Source organism: Polypterus senegalus, chromosome 9, assembly GCF_016835505.1.
Source record: "Polypterus senegalus isolate Bchr_013 chromosome 9, ASM1683550v1, whole genome shotgun sequence".
Taxonomy (NCBI): domain Eukaryota; kingdom Metazoa; phylum Chordata; class Cladistia; order Polypteriformes; family Polypteridae; genus Polypterus; species Polypterus senegalus.
This window is the reverse complement of record NC_053162.1, coordinates 157,582,924-157,608,877: the sequence shown is the minus strand read 5'-3', so window position 1 is coordinate 157,608,877 and position 25,954 is coordinate 157,582,924. Positions and strand designations below refer to the sequence as shown.

At 35.6% G+C, this 25,954-nt stretch overlaps 1 protein-coding gene across 5 annotated transcripts in view; it reads right to left on the bottom strand.

The window, feature by feature from the left end:
* fli1 (Fli-1 proto-oncogene, ETS transcription factor) overlaps positions 1-25,954 on the bottom strand; it is a 75,967-nt gene that overhangs the window by 5,313 nt on the left and 44,700 nt on the right. For all 5 annotated transcript variants that reach the window (XM_039764059.1, XM_039764061.1, XM_039764064.1 and 2 more), the window contains 2 exons: positions 6,601-6,660; positions 3,547-3,606 (listed from right to left, as the gene is read on the bottom strand). In XM_039764059.1, the coding sequence (XP_039619993.1) occupies positions 3,547-3,606; positions 6,601-6,660 (120 nt within the window). The remainder of the gene's footprint in view (positions 1-3,546; positions 3,607-6,600; positions 6,661-25,954) is intronic.

Sequence of the window (25,954 nt, the reverse complement as noted above, 5' to 3'; positions counted from 1 at the left end):
CATTGTCAGCCTTAAAGCAATGAAGTCAGAATTTACAAGCCATCTCGTGTGTGACTAACTGCATTCTTCATAAATGATAATGGAAAAAGCTTGTAGAGACCCTGCAGAGGACCGAGAGAGTAAGAAAATAAATAAGCAGTGTTGGGATACATTGTTTTTAAAAGTAATTTAGTTACATTACTCATTACTTACCAAAAAAGGAACTAAATATGTCACATGTTCACATGTGCTACGTTACAAGCAGTTCAATACTTTGCGTTATTTTTTCTTCTATTTTATGAAAAACTGCACATTTTCCTTTCCAGCATAAATCCTAAACCTAATAAATCCTAAGTCAATATATGAACCTTCATGAAATGGACCAGACATTTAGTAATTTTCTTGTGTTTTATAAATACATTTTGTTATTCACATGTTGTGGAAATAAATCAATACCATTTTTCCATTTTCAAAATGAGCCCCCGAAGATTAGCAATTTGAACAGTGGCCACTGCTCCTTCAGATCATAGTGTTTCAACACCATATCTATAATAAATCGCTGGATGAAACTTTATTAACAGATTTCTGTTACTATACTGTATGCAGCACACTCTCTTCTGCTTGGCTGTGTGACTGAGTCCTGCAAAGGACCAGCATGCCATCCACCACATTTGCTTCTTGCTTTACACCCAGTGCTGCTGTCTGAGATAATCACCGGCTCCCTGTGACCCTGAACTTGACCAGTTACATTTGTCCCATGCAGAGTTAAATGTACTGTATATTTATAACTTTTGTTCAGTTCTTTTCACTTGATTGCATGATATGCACATGCTTAACCAGTTCCTCACTAGCCTTCACAGCCAGAGCACATGCACGCATGATGTTACTGACTAAATGCAATACTTCTGTGAAATAATGCAGACATTTTCCTTTTATTTTTGGAGTGTTGGGAATAAGCTCCAGTAGTAAAGCGGTAATGCATATCTGTTTTTGTTTTTAAGAAATGCTGGCATTTTTACTTCAGTAAAATAACTATTGCATTAGGTTACACATTACTTTAAATAGTAATCAGACTATGTATTGCATGTTACTTTTAACACATTATCCCCAAAACTGTAGATGAATGAAAAACAATGATCAAACTTTAGATGTGACAAATAGCAATGTCAATATAATCAGAAAACACAAATGGTAGAGAATGAAATTAGATGTAGAGTTTACAGTGTGAATTATGAATTACAACTAGTTTCCTAGATATACTGTTACTCTATTCATTATCAACTTCACTTATTCAGCTCGGGATTGCAGGCACCTGGTCACCATCCCATCAGTATTGGGTAGTTTGGGAAGCAACTCTGGACAGGATCCCACATAAACCATGCAGGGACTGCAAATTAGCTACCACATCATAATTCATTGTACCCTTGACTACTATTAAACCAATATTTTTTAAAGTAATATGACTGTAGTGCAATTAGGGACACGTAAATACTGGTTAAAAATTGGAAGTATACACCTAAATATTCCAATTCAGGTTGTAAGAAACCAAAAGATATCTGCAAAAATATGTAAAGCAAGGAACAAACCTGGACAGGACACCAGGTCACTCGGGATTGCACTCACCACACACACTCACGTTTAGAAAAAACCATCACCAGATTATACTCTGCAGTAATACAAAGTCAAATTGTTGATCAAGCTAACATAAGAAAAGGTTGAAAAGAAACCCCACAAATACACAGGCAGAAGGTGCAAACATGACACAGACAATGACCGAGATAGGATTCAAACCTGGTCTCTGGGAGTTGTGAACATAACAAATTGACTTTACAAAAGTCAAACTAGTAAGTGTAAATTATATTTTGTTATCATATATAAGGACTCATAACAAAATAAATATTTGTGTTGTTATCTTAGAACTTGCAAGCCCCGAGGTAGAATCTGGGCAGCTGATGGCATGGTAGTTTAACAGGTAGCATTTCCAGAAGTCAGTTCTTAGATGCCTGGATTATGTACTTTTTGTGCAGAATTTGAATTTTTCCCTGCCAATATTTGGTTTCCTCCACTCGTTATAACACATACAATTAAGATGATTGTTGTCTCTATATCTTCGAATTGTTTCTGTGGGTGTGGCAAGTTTTGTGGCCTGAGATGAACTGGTGCCCTGGACAGTTGGTGGCCTATTATTGAATGCCTGGTGTCAGATATGGCGGTGGTAGTAAAGCAAATGAAAGTGATGTAATATTACACAGTTTGACCTTTAATGGCTCTACAACTTGCTGTTATATTAGGCTACAACTACTTTATTATAAATAATAATTTTATGTGTGATAAATCTGAATTGTTTTCATCACCCAAAACTATATGGATATGAGGACCTGTTAATTACAGTATATCAGAAAGAAATTTTAATGCATGGACTATATTTACTGTCACTATTCACTGAATTTTCATTCCTCCTTTTGCTTATTTTTATTTTGCACACCTGGAACCAGACAAATGACATCATCATGTTTTGACATACTCTACAAATCATTTATTTATTGCTGTAGTAAGCCATCCAACCCCTAGCTTGCAATTTGTAGTTTCTTTTGAAATAATTCCACTATTTATGTCAATAATTATTAATGTGATGATAAACTTAAATCATATTGAATTAACTGCTCATCTTTAGCTCTATTTAAATCAACTGATGAGCTCAAATTGTGCAGGCAGAAAGTGAACTAAAAAGAAAGAAGGCAAACGATTGCACTTAAATTAAAAATATACAAACAAGCAGCTGTTTATAAAATTGAGCGAGAGAAAGAGAGAGAGGCTGGAGGCTGGACTTCTGGCTAGCATGTTGCCAACACCAACCACAAGACAAACCACCTCAGGATCCCAAATTAGGAGCCGAGTGCAGCCATTGAAGGGCCTGCTGGCAGGGCTGGATGCAGGTTATCGTCATACCCAGGATGGTGCAATTGCAGGTTAAGGGCCTTGCTCAAGGGCCCAACGGAGTGGAATCACGTCTGACATTTACGAGATCTGAACAGATAACCTTCCGATTGCCAGTGCAGATCCTTAGCCTCAGAGCCACTTTATAAAATTGGTCAGATTGAGAACCTGCAGCCACAGGAAATCCCAACACCAAGTTTAGAAATCACTTCTGTAGAGCAGACATCCTTCTGCTCTCTCATTTAAGGGTAGTCAATAACATGTACAGATTCCAATACATGACTGCAAAGAGTTCAGTAGTAAAAGTAGAGGATGACAGAACAGCACATACATTCATCCATTTTCTGTAACTGCTTACTTTTGGTTGTGGGTGTGGGGAACTGGAGCATGCAAACAAGGCAGGAACTACTTCTGAACTAGACGACAACTTTCCATTATAGTGGATTGCACAACTTTGAGTTGAAAAATACTTCAAAAAGCTGGGTATGTTTAAACAAGCAATTAAACAAGAAAAAAAAAACCCTTTGGGTTGAGATAATCATCGTCTACCTAAGAAAAAGTAGACCACGGAAGAAAAGGCGGATTTTGTGCCTAATCGACCTGTCAGACAGGCGCCCACATAACTCCTACCTGGTTGTGGTCGCTGCTGTTCAGAGTTCTTGGACCCATTTTGTGCCACAGCTGGTGAAGCTGAAAAATATTTTTTTATAGTTAGCATTTCCAAGACAATGAAAGTTCAATGATGATATCACTTTCTACTAGATCACCAGTTTTCTTATTCTTATACTGTTTTTACTGCATTTATACAGAAACATTTAAACTGCAAAACGTTTAGCATCTCTTTTAAATTGTATTTTTAAATCCTTCCTAGTCACATCTGTCATAGTTACATTCCCAAAATATACACTGAAATGTTTAGGTATAGAAAAGATTAACAAAATGGTAGTGGTGGCTAGCATGCTGGGCTATACAGTAAGTCACAAAATGTTTTGGTGAGACTTCAGCAGCTAAACCTGCCCATGATCCAGTTGAACAAACATGGGGGCTACTGTAATAATCTCCAGTGGCTAAATAAAATAGAGGTATTAAACAGTAAAAGCTTAAACAAAAGATATTTAATTAATTGAAACAGTCAGTCAGTCATTGAAATAGAGTAAAGAAAAATATTCTTGACCCCAATTATTATTTATTTATTATTTATTTCATTAACCCTTTCCAAAAATTTTAGAGTATCTTTCTGAGTAAAATTTCATATAATTAAAGTATTTAGCATTAAGTTGATAAATATGTATTAATTTAATCAAACATTATTTGTTTATGGCAGCACAAAAAAAGGTGAAATAACTGAAAACATGTTTTATATTCTAGTTTCTTCAAAATAGTGAAGGACCGCAGAGTGAAGGCAAAGGGGCCAACAAGTGCTAAACACCTCTGGGAACTCCTTCAAGACTGTTGGAAAACCATTTCAAGTGACTACCTGTTGAAGTTCATCGAGAGAATGCCAAGAGTGTGCAAAGCAGTAATCAGAGCAAAGGGGGGCTATTTTGAAGAAACTAGAATATAAAACATGTTTTCAGTTATTTCACCTTTTTTTGTTAAGTACATAACTCCACATTTGATGCCTTCAGTGAGAATCTACCAATGTAAATGGTCATGAAAATAAAGAAAACACATTGAATGAGGAGGTGTGTCCAAACCTTTGGCCTGTACTGTACATATTAAAATGAAGTATGAAAGTACTGATATGTACTATGCACTCATCAATATATTCTGTGTACGTATTATACAGCGTCAGCGTTATTTATAAAACTACATATCCAACTTATTTACTGACTGATTAGAAATACTTGGTTATTTTCAGACAATCTAAGGGAAAAGCCAAGCAAAATGACACCTTTTATGGCTAACTAAAAAGATTACAATATGCAAGTTTTCGAGGCAACTCAGGCCCCTTCTTCAGGCAATTAGCCAATAAAAGGTGTCATTTTGCTTGGCTTTTCTCTACATTCATAATGGCTAACACGGTACAACACCCTAGTACTACATACAATCTAAAGAAATACAGTTTTCACTAATGGATTAATCTCATCTTTTCTCCCTGAAAACCAGAAAAATCTAACCAGACTGAAAATTGATACAATTGTAAAAAAAACCTTGGAAACTACAATGATATTTTGCATGTAATAGTTGAAAAAGCTGCTGTTAGTCCTGGTTTACAGAGGTTGCAGAATATTGCACATGGCGTGAGTTCATCTGCATCATTTCTTTAATCTGATATTGTTTATGTTTCACATACAAAAATATATTCAGAAGAATATTTTTAACACTACATTATGTGTTATTAAAATCAAAACTAATTGTTTACTACTCTAAAATTATCGCTGAAAAAAACATTGTCCAATTGTAAAAAATGCAAGGCATTTACACCATTGATTCGTAACTTCAATCCTTTTCTTACTGTATGTCAGCATTTCTCAGCCTTTAAGTATTTGCAACCCGAGTTTTCCTAACAGTTTTAATTGTGCCCCCCTAATGTTTTTTTGAAAGGATCCCACTAATACCAATTTGTTCTTTATTAATTAATGATATATCATAGATGCATATTTTATTATACCTACTTAACTTTTATCGACATTTATCTAACTCTATATTTATTTTTCTAGTATCAGAATGTAGTTTAAGTCAATTTGTTTTGGTTTAAATAGATGTATTTTTCATATTTTTGATTCTTGTTTTCTTTTTTTCACATCTTCGCGCCCCCCTAGGGGGGCCTGGCCCACAGTTTGAGAACCACTATCTTATATTTTAATTGTGCAGTTATTCTGTAATTAAAACTGGCTAGATTGCTGATATCCGTTAAGAAATCAGAGCCATCATCACCGTCTCCATCTATCCTGCATTGTTCTTCATCAGTTCACTGTAGTTATCACTCTAGATCATAAGTACCTTATTAATATTCTGTAAATTTCTCTCTTCCTATATATGTTATTATGATAGCTGTGCTATTCATTCTGCGAGAAACACAAAATGACATGCAAAATGAAAGCCTTTTTATTACTAGTAATGGTTAGGCAATGTCTATATTGTGCATACACATTCACACAAGTTTAAATATATAAAATCTTTTTATATATTTTTGTTAATATTATATGTATATTGTATTAGTTTTCATTTTTCTATGATTGTACTACTCTTAAAGTATTTACTTTATTTCTTAATATACATATATTGCTTATACTATTAATCAAGAATGAAATACTTGTTTATTACAAGGTCTTGAATATCTTACCTTTTTTTCACTTCAAAGCAAATTCATTCAAAATGTAAGTCTGCAGCCTAATCACTAACCTTCTTAGAACCACAACTACCAGTCACATTCAGGCAACAAGCGACTTCCACACAGAGTTTAACCTCTGGACCTCTAACTTGCCCCAGACGACCTCTCTTCCTCTTTCTGAAACTTTGGGGTTTCCTGAGGTCAAAATTGTCCACCCAAAGCTCAAGAAGACCACCAGGCAAAACTCACCTTTGGCCTCTGCCTCCACAAGGGAAAGGCTGGTAAATAAATTCAATGTGCTCTACAGTTGTGTAGTTTTCAGAAAAATAAAGCATCTCCTATCATTAGACAGTGCAGGCGCCTCAACGCTGCAGTCTTCCACAAAATATCTTTAGTGTGCTGCTCACCTTTGGAATTGTGAACACTATTGGTCCATCCTGATCGTCGGACTGCTTCATAGGAGGGGTCTGAAAAGCAAACATAGATGATACTGCCGTTAAAACACCTTCTTAAATGAATGGGTAATATGACATTTTGTGAATTTAGCAACAAATATACTTTTTTAGCTTTTACATTGACCTTTTGCTGTGGAAAGAAAGCAGTAAATCATTGATCCTATTCATAATTTATGTATTTGTTACAACTGCTGCTCTTTATTCTAAAAATGTTACTTCAAATAAATGAGATCTTTATGACAAAAACTGTAGAATCAAAGTGGGCAACTTGATTTCTTTTGTGCTCAATATTCCCCACAGATCACCTGTTGTTAGTTTTGGTTTGCTTCTGGTTTCTGCCTGTGTCTGTCTTATGGGAGAACAGCAAATGCAATAAAGTGAAAGCCACAAGCAAGTGCGCTTGTGTTGCAGTGCTTGGAGCTTTTGCTGTCTGGGTTCCTTGTCTAACCAGATTTGTTGTGGAAAAAGAAAAACTGAGCCAGAGCAAAACGCCAGCTATAAGAAGCCTCCCCAACTGAACAACATCCAAAGGTTCCTATGTCACCAAATGTCAGTGGTTTGGAAAGGCACGCAAGCAATCACGAGGTGGGCACACCACCAGGCAACCACAAAAACGAGCAAAGCAAACAAACTGGGTAGAGAGCCATGATATGTTGAAACCCAAACAAGTGAGCACAGCCTGGCACTTGAATTAGGCCTCTGCTGTGGCTCTGCTTTATTTTCCGTAAACTCTCCTTGGAGGCCTGTGCAAGTGCCCACGGCAAGCCAGGCTGGCATGTGTTAAGTCCCAAACCACTAATCTTTGCTTTCTCTCACTCTATCTCTCATCTGGCCTGTCTAGACCCCTGCTGAAATCATGTCTGTCTTGTCTTCAAAGGTGTTAAGAGACGCGGCCCATAGACTGGCTGCTTTGTGGTGTCCCCTTCCACAGCGTGTTTGTCTTGAACTGCTCCCAGTTAATCACAGAAAAAGTACTACTGCCCTCTTGTGTCTTCATTGATTCCATGGTCTTTTTCTTAAATATAAATGTTAAATTGGAAAATGATTGACTGACTGATAAATGTTAACAGAGCAAGGGATTCTATAGGTATGTTGGTTGCTGCTATATACCAAGACGTTAATAAAAGCTTTGTTTAGTCTCAGTAAGAATTATAAAGCACCAATGATACTCTGGAACACAGACCGAGTATAGTGTTCCATTAATTACTAACAGGACCTAAACAAGAAGCTTTTTTTAATTTTAATAAGATTTACAGGGCACTGATGTCATTTGAATAGGTGCTGCCTATACTGCATGAATTAGTCACTTACTGCTATACAAGAGGGCCTTAATAAAAGTTTTGCTTGTGTTACATAGTAATAAGTCACTAATTGAGGGAACTATAACAAACAGTATAGCCTCTCTTATGAAATGTTACCAAAATAATTTTACAATGGTCAATAACAAAAAAGCTGCATCAACCAAACATTTTATAAGTTCACTGGTGCAATGTATACAACACATAAACGTAAATACTGAAACCTCAGCACTGGACTTTTGAGACGTATCTCAGAGGTCTTTGGAATGAGAGATGTAACCGGAGTCCTAGGAGGAAGCCTACATATTCACATGGAGAACATGAATGCTTTACATGAAAACTCCAGTAGGGAATTGATCTAGGAACTGTTAGAAAATGATGCTATCCATTGTTTAACCACAGTGCCCTGTTGTCCTTGCTTTCAATTTAATGGTTTCTTTGCAGTCAAGAGAAATGTAATATTGGAAATATGTGTAATATGAATGCAGGCATAAATTCAATAATTGTGGGAGTGCTTAAAACTATCAAGGGAGGTTTTAATGAAAAGCAAGAAAATATTTTCCATGTGAAGTCATTTCTGGAGAGTCTAAAAAACAAAAATACAACATAAGGGGTTGTTAATTTACCCCTACTGTAAACATTTCTGAGGTTCAAGAGCAACAACAATAGTAATAATGTAATAACAGCAATACAGTGACACTGAGGGTAGCACTCCTGCCTTACATCTCTAGGAGACTCAGTCCAGATTTCAACCGAATCACAATATCTGCAGGTTCAGGAGGTATCCGTCTGGGTTTGCCTACTCCCACATGCAAAAGACATGCTCTTTAGTTGTGCCCTTTTAGGTTACCTTACTGTAGATCAAATGCTGATGCACAAGTTCCAGGGTCCTGTGACTCTGAAACTGCATTAAGCTGGTTTAGTAAACAGATGACCTGAATAACTGATCATAACGAACGTTTGTAAGGGTAACATTAGTTAAGACTATGAATATCGGGATGCCAGAAAAATTGTCACAAATGTTAATATTACTGTATGGGAATATAGCATCAAATGGATATATTATTAAGCATTAAGACCTTATAGTCACTAATAGTGATTCTATCTTTTGAAAAGCTAACATTAGTTAAAACCATGAATATCTGGATGACAACAAAACCTTAATTGTAAAACATATTAACATTATAGTACAGGATATAAGTTTCCAGTGTAATGGATACATTATAGACATAAGAATTTTACAGTTACTAATTAGGGATATTAATGCTTGAAAAGGTGACATTAGTTAAGACAGCGAATATTTGTAAGACAATAAAGATTTAGTTGTAAAAGATATTAGTATTATACATTAGTATGGGATTAAACTCATGTGCAATTGATAAATTATAAACATAAGGATTTTATAGTTACTCTACTAATAGTGATTTTAACATTTGGAAGGTAACATTAGGTAAGCCAGTGGATATTTGTATGGCAATAAAAGCTTAATTAGATAAAATTATAAATATTATAGTCTGAGTTGTAAAGTTGTATCTCTTGTCCTAAACATAAGGATTTTATAGTTTCTCAAAGTGGCATTTTCACTCACATACTGTACATTATTTCTTTTTGAAAATATTCACATTTTACTGCTTGTGAAAACTAAAAATGCACAGTAGAGAATACCAGAAGATCTACAATATTTTAAATCTTTTGCATTATCTGTAAGGCATTTGGCCCAAACTTTCTTAAGCATCAGCATATAGTCTCAACTGAGAAAAGCTAACAGTAAAGCTATTGTGGAAAAGACCTTTTTGCCTTACATTGCCAGTGTAGACATTATAAACAGGGTCCCTGTGAAACATTGCTTTAATTCTGCAGTAATGCAAACCTCTCAAAAATTAAAGCTAACAGATTACATACTTTGTTAGACATGCAGTGGTCTAGTTCAACTGCAGGGGCTTAAGAAAACTCTTTAAAAAACACATAATCCAAAAATACGCCTTACTCACAACAATTCAACACTAACATTAGAAATGTTCATTTTAGAAAGATTAAACTGAAATACTTGAAAGTTTTTTTTTAGTATTCCTTAATGTAGAAAAAAACATATTAAGGAAATGCATATAGAAAAAATGATTCTTTTAGTGAAGAAATATCAGACCTGTCTTAAATAGTGATCTTAAATATATGGAGACACCTATGAATGAAAGGTGTAAAACACAAATCTTGTACATTTTTACAATAGACTTAAAAAACTCATCAGTCCTTTGCAATCTCTGTAAAAATGTGTTTGTTTAGTATATGTAAACCCTTAAAGAGAGCAAATTTACTAATTAATTTTCTTTCCAAAACAAAAAGATACAGCTAAGTCAGAGTAACAATGAAATGCTGACTATCAGCCTCAACTTTTTCATCTTTGTTTTTCTTTTGTCTCATTTCAGGGCAACAGCAGAGATCACTTTAAAAGTAACTTTTTTTTGGAGGAGACAACAGTGGTGCATAAGGGGAAAGGAAGAGGAAGCAAAGGGGTTCAGGGATAATGAGCATATAGTGTGAGTTGCAGAGAAACTGTCAACTCTAATTCAGAGAGAGATTTTGGAGAGCTGAGCTACAGTGGCTGAGCAAAGTCCTCAGAGAGTTATGTTTCCTGCTCGCCTTGACTTCAGACAGCCTTTCTTTGTTTCGCCAGATTCTCTCTTTTTTCTCATTTCATGAAAAAACATATCAAGCTTAGCTCCTAGAGAAAAGACAAAACAAAACTTCTAAATCTCACCCCCACTCCCATCGAAAAAGCAGCCTACTGTTGTTCTTTCTCATGTATACATAGCAATGGAAAAGCAACCTGAAAGTGTTAAAATGTCTGCTTTAGAGAAGCAACTGAAACCCTAGCTCCTTTAAAGAGATTTGCATATTACATCTTAGAACTCTACTTGAAATATATATTTTTTGATTTTATTCTCCCTTTACACCCTCATATTCTTTTTTCATATCTAGCAGCATAAGGAATCTGAAAGTAGAACCAGCAGGCAGCTTATATTATATGATATTATATAATATTATATTATGAGTATACCACCTTGAACAGAATGAGTGTGTTAGAAAATGGACGTATCTTACTATGATGTACCACTCAGAGTTGGTTCCCACCTTGTATTCAATGCTGCCAAGGTTGGTTGCAGCCACTGTGATTCACAATTGAATTATGATAAAAATGCACATTATATAATGAATTCCGTTTTCTGGGTTAAACTCCCATGCCCAGCTGTAGTCTGTACTGCGTCTCTGTGAATTTTCCTTCTCCTACTCTTCTGGGTTTTCTATCCACACCCCTAAAGACATTTTCAGTTAGGTTAACTGTTGATTTCATATTGGCTGTATATAGGTGTGCGTCAGCAGGCCCTGTGGCGCACTGTCTTCTGACTTGTGCCCGATGCTGCCAGAACCAAGCAGGTTTGAAAAAATTATATTATATTATATTATATTATATTATATTATCCATCCATCCATTATCCAACCCGGTATATCCTAACTTCTTATATTATATTATATTATATTATATTATCCATCCATCCATTATCCAACCCGGTATATCCTAACTTCTTATATTATATTATATTATATTATATTCCTCTATCCATCTAGGAAGCTGGAGCCTATCTCAGCAAGCATCTGATAGTACACAGCAGGGTGAACACACACACACGGGCCAATTTAACAACCCCAGTTCATCTAATGTCTTTGGACTGTGGGAGTAAACTCTATTCCATTCTATTATATTATATTCTCATTGCTTCAGCAAATTGACCAGAAAACAAATTACATAAGTAGTGTGCAATATTAGCATAAAAATGCCTACAAAATGGGTTTTAGAAAGCATTTAGAATGAAATATGCAGCATCTTTTCCCATGCACTGAAGGAAAGCCTTCAAAGGCGTTTTTTTGAACTTTTTTTTTTCATGAAGTGGAAAATCATCAGCTCCAAATGACTAAAATTCTGGCTCCCATTTCTCTAGCTGTCCTTTGCCAGGTAGGGAACAAAGTGTTCCAGTGCGTGGTCAGTATATCTGGTTAGTCCGAGTGTAACATATGAGTGAAAGATGTTTAACCAAAACCCAATTAAGTACAATAAAATCATCTATTAATGGAATCTAATAATGTCTCAGTTTTGTTAGACACACTAGAATGGAGTTTATTTTTTCTTTGTAATTTTCTGTTTGCCAATATTGCTTTTTGATTCATTCAGTTGTTCTTTCCGTTTTTTTGGCCAAAGTGAGTGGGAAATGATGGAATCAGCAGAAACACCCTGCTGTTTTTGTTAGTTCAAATGGCTGGCACGCAGAGAAAAGAAAAGAAAAGTGATCTGATCCTGCAGTCTTATCCAGTTTGCTCATTTGGACAATTGAATTAAAAAAAAGATGACTTTCAAAATATCAGCAGCTTTAGCAAAGATAATCAGTCTTTGATGTTCTTATCAACATTAAATTTAAGTTGACTCCACCTAGTAAAGAAGACTTGGTTTTAAAGCTTCATAGTCATTAACTAAAAAACCATGCAAAGCTAGTTAGATTGTTTTTTTGTATTTTTAAAGTTTAGATTTTATTTCTATAGTGAGGATAAAATTGTTTTAATTGCTAATAGTCTGATAGATCTGCTAATATCCTTACATAAGCTTTTTCATAATTAATTCTATATTTTCTCATTTCATTTGTATGTATTTCATCTTAAAAACACATTATTTTATTACACTAGTCACTCTGTGAATCATCTTGAGTCACATGTTATGTAAAGCAGATTTGTATGAATAATAACAATTATTATTATGTATGTAGTAATTTTGTGGATATGAGATATTAAGCATTCTTGGTGTTAAATAAAATAACAAAAAAATCAAATTTTTTCAATGGTATACAATTGATATAATACCTTTCATGTTATAACTCTTTTGTGACACATGTAACCCATCATGCCTTTGACCCGTGACCTGCATGAACCACGACCCACAGTCCATTTTCCTATTTTCAGACACAGCATGAGCAGGTGAGGATACAGTTGACGAATATAAGCTTGCTAAGTGACACTGCATTGTTAAACTAGTTCTCATTGTGACAGCAATGGTGCAAGTCCTCCTCTTTGTTTTATATTTCTTAGTATTATTTATTTTTTTAAGATTACTGTATACGCACCTGTACATTTACTTTTTATGCTCTCTGCAATTTTCATTCCGTCAGAAATAGGTGTGCAATAAAAAGAGTTTTGGTTTGTTGAACTTAACCCTCTGCACTTTAATGGATAACTGCCATGACATTCTATTGCTTGTAAAAGGTTAATAATAATAATAATAAATAATAATACATTTTATTTATGTAGCGCCTTTCCCATGCTCAAGGCACTTACAGAATATAAGAAAGGTTGTTGGTTCATTACACACTTTATAAGCTTAATGCAATTACCATTCATTCAGGAATGGGGAGAAAGACACGCATTGCAGCTGCAATGGTCACAGTATTACTATCTTACTAAACAAAGACAATAGTGTCAGCCTGAGCCAGTGTTGCCAGTGCCAGTCACTATGCCAAAATCACTTGATCACCTTACTGTTGTACCCCTCAAGCACGATTGAAATGGCTTCAACAGTTTCTGGAAACATGCTACTGCATTGTGACATAATTATTTGTCACGCATTGAATACAATGAAGTGTCTCTCACATTCAGCTGAAGACGCTGGAATTACAAAGAGTTGTCTAGTAATGTTTGATAACAATGGAAACGTCTTGCAAAGAAGACCCCACCACTGTGGCAGGGCAAAGTGATCAGATGCAGAAGTTGTATGATGAGGTGGGTTTGCTTCTCTCCTGTAATCTCTCATTTCATCATTGACTCTGTTCCAGTGTGCGCATGGATACTTGACTCACTTTACTGGCACTTGTCTTGGAACTTCTGCAGCATGCCAGTGGATCGGCTTTCTGCTTCTTGTGTAACAGTTCCAATGGTGCACTCAAGTTGAAATCTGACACATCTGGAAACATCTGCAGAAGCTGAGGCTGTTTTAGTAACATCATCAGCAGTTGAGTCAGTCGGGTTCAATGGCTAGCATGAAGCCTTCACTTGTTCAAAGAACCCTTGGTGATCTTTTAGGTTTTACACAAAGCTCAATCCTTGCAAAGCTGGATCAAGATATGGTGCAACAAAGTGCAGAATGGTCTAACTGCTCCAGTATTTGTCGGTTAATGCTGCTAGAAATTAATTTTTCATCAGACTAATTATGTCACTGTCAGAATGCCAGGCTTCCTGAAGAGTGTAATAAACTGGCATTTTACAAAGTGGGAATATTGGCATATTCAAGAAAATCAAATAACAGATGAAAAATGTTCATGAAGGACACCGTGTCCTTTCAAAGGTCTATATCAATTTTGGAAATCAAGTGTTCCTTGTTTGCTTCAGCAATGGAATCAGCACATCACAATTCTCCAAAATTGATGAAAACATGTTACTCAAGGCCTTGTTTCTCACCCATGTGTAAAGCTTTTTGGCAGGTTGGAGTGTATGCCTGGCTTACATATTTGACCAGTTCATGGGAATAGCTGTCCAGCTGGCATACGTCGGAGTTCACAGAAAGGCAGTGTCAATAGAACTCATATTATGTAAATGTAGAAATAAAGTCAATTGATCTGTCAGTCATCCTACAGATAAGTAAGTAAGTAGGCCTAATAATTCTGCAGCCATTTTCTTTTTATTGCATTACAGTGACATGGGACTAAAAACGTAGTATTTTCAGCATTACATTAAAATTTCGGACTGCTATGGGTCAGTGGGTCACAGACAATGACCTGTGACCCACATAGCCAATCCAGTATTGCTGACCCATTTGACCCATTGTCAGCTCTGATGTGGATTTATTAGCTTGGCTAATTAATAAAAATAGTGTTTTTTGACTAACAGTGCAGGCCCAAGTAGATATCGCTCAGTTAACTAAACCAGAAGAGTACAAAGTTAGGGGTCTAAATCATGAAAAAAGGGATCTGATCCTGCATTCTGTTTCATTTTGCTCATTTAGACAATAAAATAAGCCACCAAGGTTAATAGTTAAGGTATAAGGACTGCAGCTTTCATAGAATAAACAAGACTGGTCAAAAAGAAACGTCTGAGGCAATTCCCCTCCAGTCCACTTGTCCCATTTCAGTGTGAGATCATCATCTACAGCTATCGCCATACAGCAAGTTAATACAACTAAAAAGGGGAATTAAATACTGTAATTTCTATACTGCATTATACTGTGCCTTTTATGTTAAATCCCGACTTTTCTTTTTACAAAAATGCATATCCCCACAATCTGCAGACAATCAGATTAAAAACTTGCTGTGGGTCACATAGAAATGCAGAAGTGGAATTTAACCAATTGCCTTGTGGTTTTAAAATGAACTCCACATACCACAGCAACAACAAACATTGGGGTTTTGGAGTCAAATACTTAACAATCTGTTACTTAATCAACCACCGTACTTCTAAAATGTTAACAAAAAGATTCCTTTAATAACTGCAGCCCAGCTACAAATTTTACCCTGACCTGATATCTGACTCTGTGTTTGAATGCGGTAGAGATCAGAAGCCTATGGTAATTGATGGGCACTTTGAAATGTTCCTGAGTCCTCGTGATTCTGAAGTCGGATAAGCAGGTAGATGGATGTGGACAAACAGTATTACTTTTCATAAACATACAACACACATTTTTGGTAAAAAGGGAACCACAAGAAAGACGTCCTGTCATGAGGTGAAGTATATACAGTATACTTCTGTTGCCAGTTATACCATGACATTTGGCACATGCTACTCTATTTAAATGTATTTAGATCTCCTTATATGTTGTCTTTTAAAAGTTTTTGCATAATACCCTAAAAACCAATTTAAAAAAAAAAAATAAGAAAAGTACCAGAAAAATCACAAGGAACAAGTCCTACATAATTGTAATGTGCATGAAAAGGCAATCAACAGTGAGATAAGATTTAACTCTTCTACTCGTGTCTTTGTGCCCAAACAATCATGTTAGAATAAATTAACTCAATTTAACAATACTGGAGTGTTAGAAACACAATTTATTCAACAACTCTAGCTGTGTGGTATTCTGCCTAAAGCAACAGCCTACGCTTTTGGAAAAGCCTCCACTACAAACCATTCTGGAAGGCTCATCGCTTTATATAGTTAGGAGCCACTGCTCTCTTAAGCACTGAATCTTTAGAAAAGAGAGCAACTGGTGGTGATGTGTATGCGGGTTCAGACAAAAGCAGGCTGTTATGATCTTGCCTTAAAATGAAAAAACATTACAGGGAAACCACATAGAATAAATCTGGCCTTGTAGGATGCTTCATTAATTAATGTAATAAATTAAAAAAATTAGAACAAAAATATGGTTATGTTTCAGCCAGGGTGAGTTCTGTGGCTTTTGTTTATTTTCCTTTTCAGCATTGCCTTTGTTTATTATGAAGTATTATTTTTCAGGTATTTATCATTTTGTATTACTATTGTTCGGTTATATTTATCATTTCCTATCTATGTATCATCTGTCCCCTGTTCTGTGACATGTGTCCTGTGTGTGGAACTCCAAGAGGCAGGGCTTCTATGGGACTGCCCTCAACTTATATATTCTGAGGTGGGTAGAGGGTCCTTCAGGGGTTCATTGTCATTTGGAGTGAATATGTAATGTGGGAGTATCTGTTTTTGAAGTTTTTCTTGTTTCTTGTCTTTGGTTCTCAAGTGTATTGTATTTTCATTTAGGATTTGTTTGTTGGAGGTTTCCCTTTATATACAAACCTTGTGGCTTTTTTATTACCATTTTTGCTTTTTTTTTTTTGAGAATTATAAACATTTGTAAAGTTTTATATTTGAACTTGTCTCTCAAGCCAGAGATTTTGCATTTCCTCTCTATTGTGGTCCACGATTCTAAGCAGTAGAGTTAAATCCAAAGTCAAAAATTAAAATCCATCATACATTAATTAGTCAAAGACCTCCAAAAACCAACCAAAAATCAAAAGAGAAAATTCAAAACTGAAGCAAAGACACAATAAAACCAATAATTCTAACACCATCAACAGGGTGACAACCAATAATATTTACAGGAGTTACAGAATGACCAAATGAAAATCACATCAAATCAAATCAAACTTTGTTTGTCCCATACAATATTACACAGTACAATATTTAGTGAAATGCTTAGTTGCTTAGCTCCAAGACTGTGAATTAAAAATAACATAAAAAATACTATAACAATAAATACATGACTATATAAATGTCAATAAATACCAATATATGCAATAGTGGCAGTAGTGTGCATTACATTATTACTCTATAATTATATATAAAAACAATAAATTAACATAAACATACATACACATGACCTTACAGCATAATTACCTAATCATGAATCTTATCACAGGACTTAATTAAATAATAAATAAGAAGCAAATACTAAACTAATATAAAACACTAAATGAAAACAATTAACCAAAATTAAGCTGAGAAAGTGAGCAGAAAAAACAAAATACAAATCAAGAAAAACTCAAAATTCAGAGATGAACATAATAACCCTTTTGTAAAAGCTGGGTTTATTTACTGTAGCTATTCTATGAAAGTGAAGTGTTTGTTTGACTCTCCTGTTGTCAACTGGCTATATTTAATTTTTTTGCTAACAGGATTTTAAATTGGTACAATGTTGTTTGTATTATCTGAGGAGATTCACTTCTCTTTTACTGATTGCTCACTTAGATTTGTATGTTTAAGAATTTTCTGCAGTTTCCTTCACTTCACTGTTTAAAACATACTGGGAGTACAGGACAAATACCTTAAAGGGGGTTAGGACTTTAGATTCTGCCATGTCTGCTCTGCATCTTTTTGAGAAGGGGATGTGTAACCGATAGGACCTTCCCCTGAAGGTCCGCAAAAAGGTCTATGGAACTGAGACAGCCCAGGAAAATTGGAAAACAAAAAAGAGGACAGGTCTTTCAGGTCATAATACCCCGGACAGTTACAGGGAGGAATAGGAAGCACATAGTAAAGTTTGTCAAGAAACTCATCCAGTTAAGAGTACCCACTAAGTCTGGAAAAGGACTCATCTTTGGATAAATAATGAGAATGAAAGATTTTTTTTTATATATTTTGGAACTGTTTAATTTGCTACCTAAGATGACCCCTTCTGTTTAACTGAGAACTGGGACTAACCTTAAGAGAACTGCTTTAAATTAAAATTATGATGCATGTTTGGAAATGGAGATATTTTGAATGATCTGCTTTTATGACTTGCAAGTAAAATAAAAATTAAAGTTATAGATAGATAGATAGATAGATAAATAGATAGATAGATAGATAGATAGATAGATAGATAGATAGATAGATAGATGTTGTAATGAGTATTAAATAGATAGACAGATGTTATAATGGAGTAGTAGTGACACATGTACATATGAAATTATTGCTGTGCACTGAATATTTATTTAAATTTGATTTAAAACACCAAGTTAAGGGTTATTCTGGCCAAATGGCACATATGAACTCTAAGACAAGATCCTTAGTGCTATTACTATTACACATTCCTAATACATGAGTGACAGTTAAATAATCCAGATGCAGAATTACATTCTGGAAGGCTCATGGCCAAATTCATTATTTTGAAAACGTACGGTTATGTTCACATAAGAGCTCTTACAGTTCATTTATGGGCTCACAATTTCCTGAAAGTAGACAACTTTGTTAAAATCTTTTCAAGCACAAAAATGTATTTTAAAGAACATGTGAGTTTTTCTTTGGTTATTCTCATTAAAGTATCTTCAGCTTTCTTTACCTTGTAGGTAAGTGGAAAGCAAACTGGACTTTCAGTTAACACTGTGCTATTTCATGTTGTAAACAGTGATGTGCCAAATTAATTTAAGATCCAAACTAAGATAAAAATGTTACAATTTTTCTTATAATCCATGCTAAGCGATAGCATAGCAGAAAGAGAATAATGCAGTTTATTTGGTAAAACCAGCAATTACAAATCATGTAAATAAATCCACAAATTATATGTGATTTGTGGATATATCTGTCCTTGAATGTTTTCTGCAGTTGAGTAATATCTTTAAAATAATGATACATGCATTATTTAGTCATGTATTTAAATATAATTCCCCATGATAATTTTGATTTCTCATAGATAAAGCCAAAGTATAAAAATATTTTAATATTTAAAAAAAAATTAAAAGCACAAAAGAAAGAACGAAAACGGAGAATATAACTTAAAAGTGAGCAAGGTACTTAAAAAAGAAATGACAACCTGCTCAATTAATAACTATGCAAACAGTAGTCGATTAACTTCAGATAAGTTATTTTATTTGCTCATTCTTTGATTTTTTCTTGTTTTACTTTTAGCGTAGACTACTTTAGAGTATAACACTGCACAAACTATTGGATTTAATATGTCTATATATATATTTATTTGAATTTTGTTCCCCATAAGAATTATTTGAACCATAACTGTGGCACTCCTTTACGGATATCAAATGGGCTTGCTTTAATACATGGAGTTACCATATGGAGTTTTTATTACTTTATATACCTATACTTAACATGTGGTCATTAAACTGTTCGGATGTTGCAGTGGAATGTTAAACATGTTGGCTAAATGTGAGTTAGTGGCTGTAAAACTTATGAATGTCGCTGTGGGTCTTGGTTTGAATTACTTTCCCTAGTTTATCCTCAAAGGGCAGAATACACTGTGCCCAGTTGCCCATTCTACCTTCAACAGCCCTTTTCATTCCTCTCTGGAGTTTTTCCTATATTAAAATAATGACCCTCACTGACTGTAAAGCTATTAATTCTGTTTCTTTAGCAGCATATTGCTTATCAATGTGCAGTATATACTTTACATAAAAATAAAAGATGGCCAGAAATTCTGGGAATTACATATACATATAACACCTATTATAAAAGGGTTGAAGCAAATCTCAACATTTGGGCAACTTAACTGATGATCACATAAATTGTGGTCATTGGTTTTATCCATGACTAATTTAGCTAAAATATCCCATTTCAAATATTATCATAACATAACCTTGAACAGGAAACCAATGAACTGATAATGACTGGGATGGTGCTTTGCTCATTTACCCACCCTGCTAGCAAAAGACTAAAATAGAATGTGTGCAACTCAATTGAAAATTGTGGAAACAGTAAAACTAGTTTAGTTCTTGGATAAATTTACTCAAGAGAATCCTGTTACGTAATCAAGTCACCATAAGCAATGATCTACAACACTTTGGAATGGAGTTCTGGTGGAGCTCCTGCCACTTGCACTAATTTCTAAACCATAATCGCTGCATTGTAAAAAACAGTTAAAATATCCATCCATTTTCTAACCCGCTGAATCTGAATACAGGGTCACGGGGGTCTGCTGGAGCCAATCCCAGCCAACACAGGGCACAAGGCAGGAACCAATCCTGGGCAGGGTGCCAACCCACCACAGGACACACACAAACACACCAGGGCCAATTTAGAATCGCCAATCCACCTAACCGGCATGTCTTTGGATTGTGGGAGGAAACCGGAGCACCCGGAGGAAACCCACGCAGACACGGGAGAACATGCAAACTCCACGCAGGGAGGACCCGGGAAGCAAACCCGGGTCTCCTAACTGCGAGGCAGCAGCGCTACCACTGCGCCACCGTGCCACCCCAGTTAAAATATAATTTAGTAAATTCCTTTATAGATTAGATACATTGTGATTATTGTTCATTGCTTTGACTCTGTTGACTAAAACATCTCTGTTGTCATGCATGTACTTTTAGCAATGTTCCAGAGGGCTGAGTTAAGCCGAACACTTCTACCGCTGAGCAAGGAGACACTGCGGCTAACTGTGTCTCTGGTTTCCTCCACAGCATTGTCCTATCACCAGGGGACAACAACAAACTGAGGAATATGAGCTAAGAAACCCTGAGATGGCGAGCTGGAGAGCTGATTTTGACTATGCAAGGAGCAACACTTTAATTTGTGCTTTGTGCATCCTACAAGATGATTTTTTTTTGTTGAACTGTTCATTTTCAGGGCGGCACGGTGGCGCAGTGGTAGCGCTGCTGCCTCGCAGTTAGGAGACCCAGGTTCACTTCCTGAGTCCTCCATGCGTGCCGTTTGCATGTTCTCCCTGTGTCTGTGTAGGTTTCCTCCCACAGTCCAAAGACATGCCGGTTAGGTGGATTGGCGATTCTAAATTGGCCCTAGTGTGTGTTTGTGTGTGTCCTGTGGTGGGTTGGCACCCTGCCCAGGATTGGTTCCTGCCTTGTGCCCTGGGATTGGCTCCAGCAGACCCCTGTGTTCAGATTCAGGGGGTTGGAAAATGGATGGATGTTCATTTTCATGATGAAATGGGTGTTGCTGGGTTGGCACCCAAAGATTTCCACAACCATCAGTATTTTTCGCTTCACACTATATAATGTAATATTTGGTCATGTGAACTTGAAAATGTCATGTTTAAATACAGTATAATAATAATAATACATATAGTAAAACACTACTCTGTGTGTGTGTGTTTGTGTGAAAGAGTGTCTGAGTGTCTAGTCCCACTGAGCAATATGATTGCTCAGTTTGACTTTGGTCTGATTGGTTAAGTTAGCTTTGATGACACAACAGCATGGCAATAAGGATTGGGGCACATGAGAATGAGTAAATGTGTAGGAGGCACACTGAGAGTCACCTTTAATGATGGCAAGCATTCTTAAGAATATAAATGATGTTTTCACAGTGGGTAGTGGGGGCTCATCAACCATTGGTGGTAGAACAAAAGTGGACAGAGTCAGAGAACCAGGCTTCATGTGTTCGACAGATGGACCTCAGTGATGAGAGGTTGAGACACACTAGAATACTGAGTAAAGGCATACAAGAATGCTAAAGGTACAAGAAATAGAGGTACAAGAGGGCAGGAAATATCAAATATGATATATATTTTTAGATGTACTCTAATGTGGCTAATATAATGTAATACAGCATATAAAGATGAAGTGTTTGTGTATGTGTAATTGTCCAGTATGCAAATCCACACCTTTGAACTTATCTTCTCCAAATTCGGCAGATTCTCCACTTGTGCAAGGGAAAATGTTAGGTTAGATTTTGTTCCAAAATGCACTTGGTGCCCCCTCTCAGGGAAGCCCAGAGTACCTCTACTATTATGTTATCCATCCATCCATTATCCAACCTGCTATATCCTAACTACAGGGTCATGGGGGTCTACTGGAGCCAATCCCAGCCAACATAGTGTGCAAGGCAGGAAAGAAACCCCGGGCAGGGCGCCAGCCCACTGCAGGGCATGCGCACACACCCACACACTAGGGACAATTTAGGAGTGCCAATGCACCTAACCTGCATGTCTTTGGACTGTGGGAGACAAATGGAGCACCCGGAGGAAACCCACGCAGACACAGGGAGGACATGCAAACTCCACGCAGGGAGGACCCGGGAAGCAAACCCAGGTCTACTAACTGCGAGGTAGCAGCGCTACCCACTGCCCCACCGTGCTGCCTATATTATATTATATTATATTATATTATATTATATTATATTATATTATATTATATTATATTATATTATATTATAGTTCTAGTAACTGCTTAGACAAAGATCTAGTTCAAATTCTGCAGAGCTGATTTGGTAGCAGATTTTTGTTCCAGCTGCTTTCTTAGTTAGTAACAAATTAATGCTGAAACATGCTTCTCTTAAACTAACTTTAAAATTCTTTTAAAGATTCAAAATCCTTAATATTTAATATTTTTCCCCTTAATCAGCACACACATAATAATAAGATGCAAAGCAGGCGAACAGAGGACAAGTTGCTTCAGAGGTCAAAAGGCTCAGTTCGTGGAGGGCCACCATTTTCACTTGAGCCAATTTCTTAATTAGTCAAGTCAATTTTTGCTGATTATGGAACATTTCTTATCTGTGTCTTGTTAGTGGTCTTGTCTATGACCCATGACATTTCCAAAATTATTTTTTGTCTTCTTTCTGAGAGCACCATACAAGAGCATATTTCTTATATTCTTGGTTTTTTTTTCTTTTCAAACAGATGGACACATAAGTGCAAATGGGATCAAGTTATCAGGTTGCTAGCTGGCTCACTTCACGTCTTGTGATTGTCTAGTTGCTAAATTTTAGCTTTTTATCCCTAATCCAAAAAAAATACTTTTTGCAAGTGTAAATATAAGTGACTTATTTGAATAGTTGAAAATTGAAAGAGTAATATGTTTTTTTTCAAAAACAATCTTGTGAAAAAATGTAAAACTATTTGGAATGTCTTCTGTCAAATATTACAATGGATGCCTGAAAACTTTTCAGGGATAATAAAAGATATATAATATTACACTGGACTACAGTACAAACATGCATTTTGTGAACCTTCCATTTCCCGCACTGAACCTACCAGAACCTACATCAATGAGAACAAAAATAAGCAACGACTGACTGAAGAAAAGATGGCAGTCCATCTTTAGCAATTCAGAATTATGAAAATAAACAACAACCAATCTGTCATCCATCTCTTATACTTTCAGTACCACTGTGGTTATTACATTCGTTAATGGCAGTCCACACACCAATAAACGAAGAAGGCCCATTTTTGCACAAACATCACTTTCATTGCTCCCCTTCCTCAAAGAAAGACCATCAATTAATTTCCTAAAAACAAAGTGAGCTTGCCTTTCTACTTTGAGAGACCACCTGTCTCTTCTGTAACCCCCCCCCCTTTAGCCACATACGCACACACACACTTGTACACACTCCCGATAAGCTTCTTTTGAAATAACCTGGCAATGAGATCGACCCCTTCACTTGAGCCTTGTTCAAATAAAAAAAAAAAAAATTAAAAACCTTGTCCAGTTTTCGTTCTTTTTGGTTCAGACCGTCATTAGAGAAGAAAGGAAGACAGCCTTGTTCCTCTTTTGTCTTGCTAATGCCCTAGCATTGTGGATGAGTTTTTAGCAGCCCGAGATCAGGTAGAGGATGGATGAGGAGAGCCTGAATGAGAACTTCAAGTAGTCATGGCTTTATTTCATTCACAAAAGATGCACCTGCCAATTGCTCCATTTGTTATAATTTCAGGGTTGTCTCTAGCTGATAAAGATTAGCAGTGAAGTGCACAGAGTGGGAAGAGTGGGAGGAAAGGGTTTCTTTTCTGTAACATTGGATTTTCATTTTCACATAGTATTGTATTCTTTTTGGCCGTTTTTGTTTGTTGCATCTACCATGTATCCAGCAAAAAATAATAAAAAAAAACTTTAATGTGATTTGCACATTTAAATTCAACATTGTTTTTCTTTTAGAAATGACTTCTCAGTTTTTAGTTTCTTCTCTGTATCTTTCATTATACATGTACACAGATATTGCTGGCCTCTAAATGCTTTCTTTGAGTGCCAGGTGCAGACAGATGAGGGTCAGGCACATTAATATTAACAAGGAGAGAGCCAAAGAATATTAATATTCAAACAAAATAACAAATGCATAAAAGTATTTTACAGTTCCAACAGTAGACTCCAATGGCACGGCAGGTAGCGCAGCCAATTCACAGCATGTGGACTCAGTTTTGAGGCTGAGTTTCTTTTCTGTGGAATTTATGGATTCTTACAATGGTACATTCCAGGAGTTTGATTTTTGCAGTGGTCTAAGGACATGATGCCATGCTGATTGGCAAAAATCTAAAATCACTCATTTTGAGTATACAATGAACTGTGGCACTGTCCAGGAATAGACTACGTCTGCACCCATTAGTTCTCATGTAGGTTGCAGCTTTTCATGGACCCAGTCAGGAAAAAGTGAATATCTTAAGAAGGCGAATGTGCTACCAGGTTTTTCTTCAATTCTGGCTCTATTTATTTTGGGGTACAGAGAAAGAATCCAGCAAAACAAAAAACAAACAAACAAAAAAAACCCTGAATGGGATTCTGCTTCAGTCACAGAATACATACAGTACACACTCATACATCTTTGCAGTCATATGTGAAGTCCTATTGGTGTAATAAAATATAACAAACATTAAATACAATTTATGTAAAATTCAACAAAATGGTTATACTGGAGTACAAAAAAAATGAAAAATAATAATAATACATAAGAAGAATAAAAAGAAAAAGAAGAGTATCATCTGTGGCTGATAGATCTCCTTCCTTACTGCATCCAGGACCTAAGTTTGAATGCTTTAATTGACTTTAGATGTTTTCCCTGCACTAGCATGAATTTTCTCCATGTACTCCTGTTTCCTTCCACGTCCAAAAGACAAGTCCAATAAATTAAATAGTAGATCTTATTTGTAGTGCTTTGTGTGATTACTATGATATATTGTCATTTCATCTAAGCATGTTTCCTGCCTTTTGTCTGATGCTGATGTGATAGAATATGACTTCCTCTGATACTGAAACTAAAAGAGTGAGTTTAGAAAAAGGATGTATAATATTTTTATTTTTAGAAACATAGCTGCAAGCTACAAGTATGTAAGTGCATGGGTTCATTGATGTTATTCGTTCAAATTCTAATATAGTAATAACAGTAAACAAATAAGCAATTACATAGGTAGATGAAAGGCACCATTAAGATAGATAGATAGATAGATAGATAGATAGATAGATAGATAGATAGATAGAAAGGTACTATATAACAGATAGATAGATAGATAGATAGATAGATAGATAGATAGATAGATAGATAGATAGATAGATAGATATGTAAGGCACTATATAACAGATAGATAGATAGATAGATAGATAGATAGATAGATAGATAGATAGATAGATAGATAGATAGATAGATAAATATGTAAGGCACTATATAACAGATAGATAGATAGATAGATAGATAGATAGATAGATATGTAAGGCACTATATAACAGATAGATAGATAGATAGATATTAGATAGATAGATATGTAAGGCACTATATAACAGATAGATAGATAGATAGATAGATAGATAAATATGTAAGGCACTATATAACAGATAGATAGATAGATAGATAGATAGATAGATAGATAG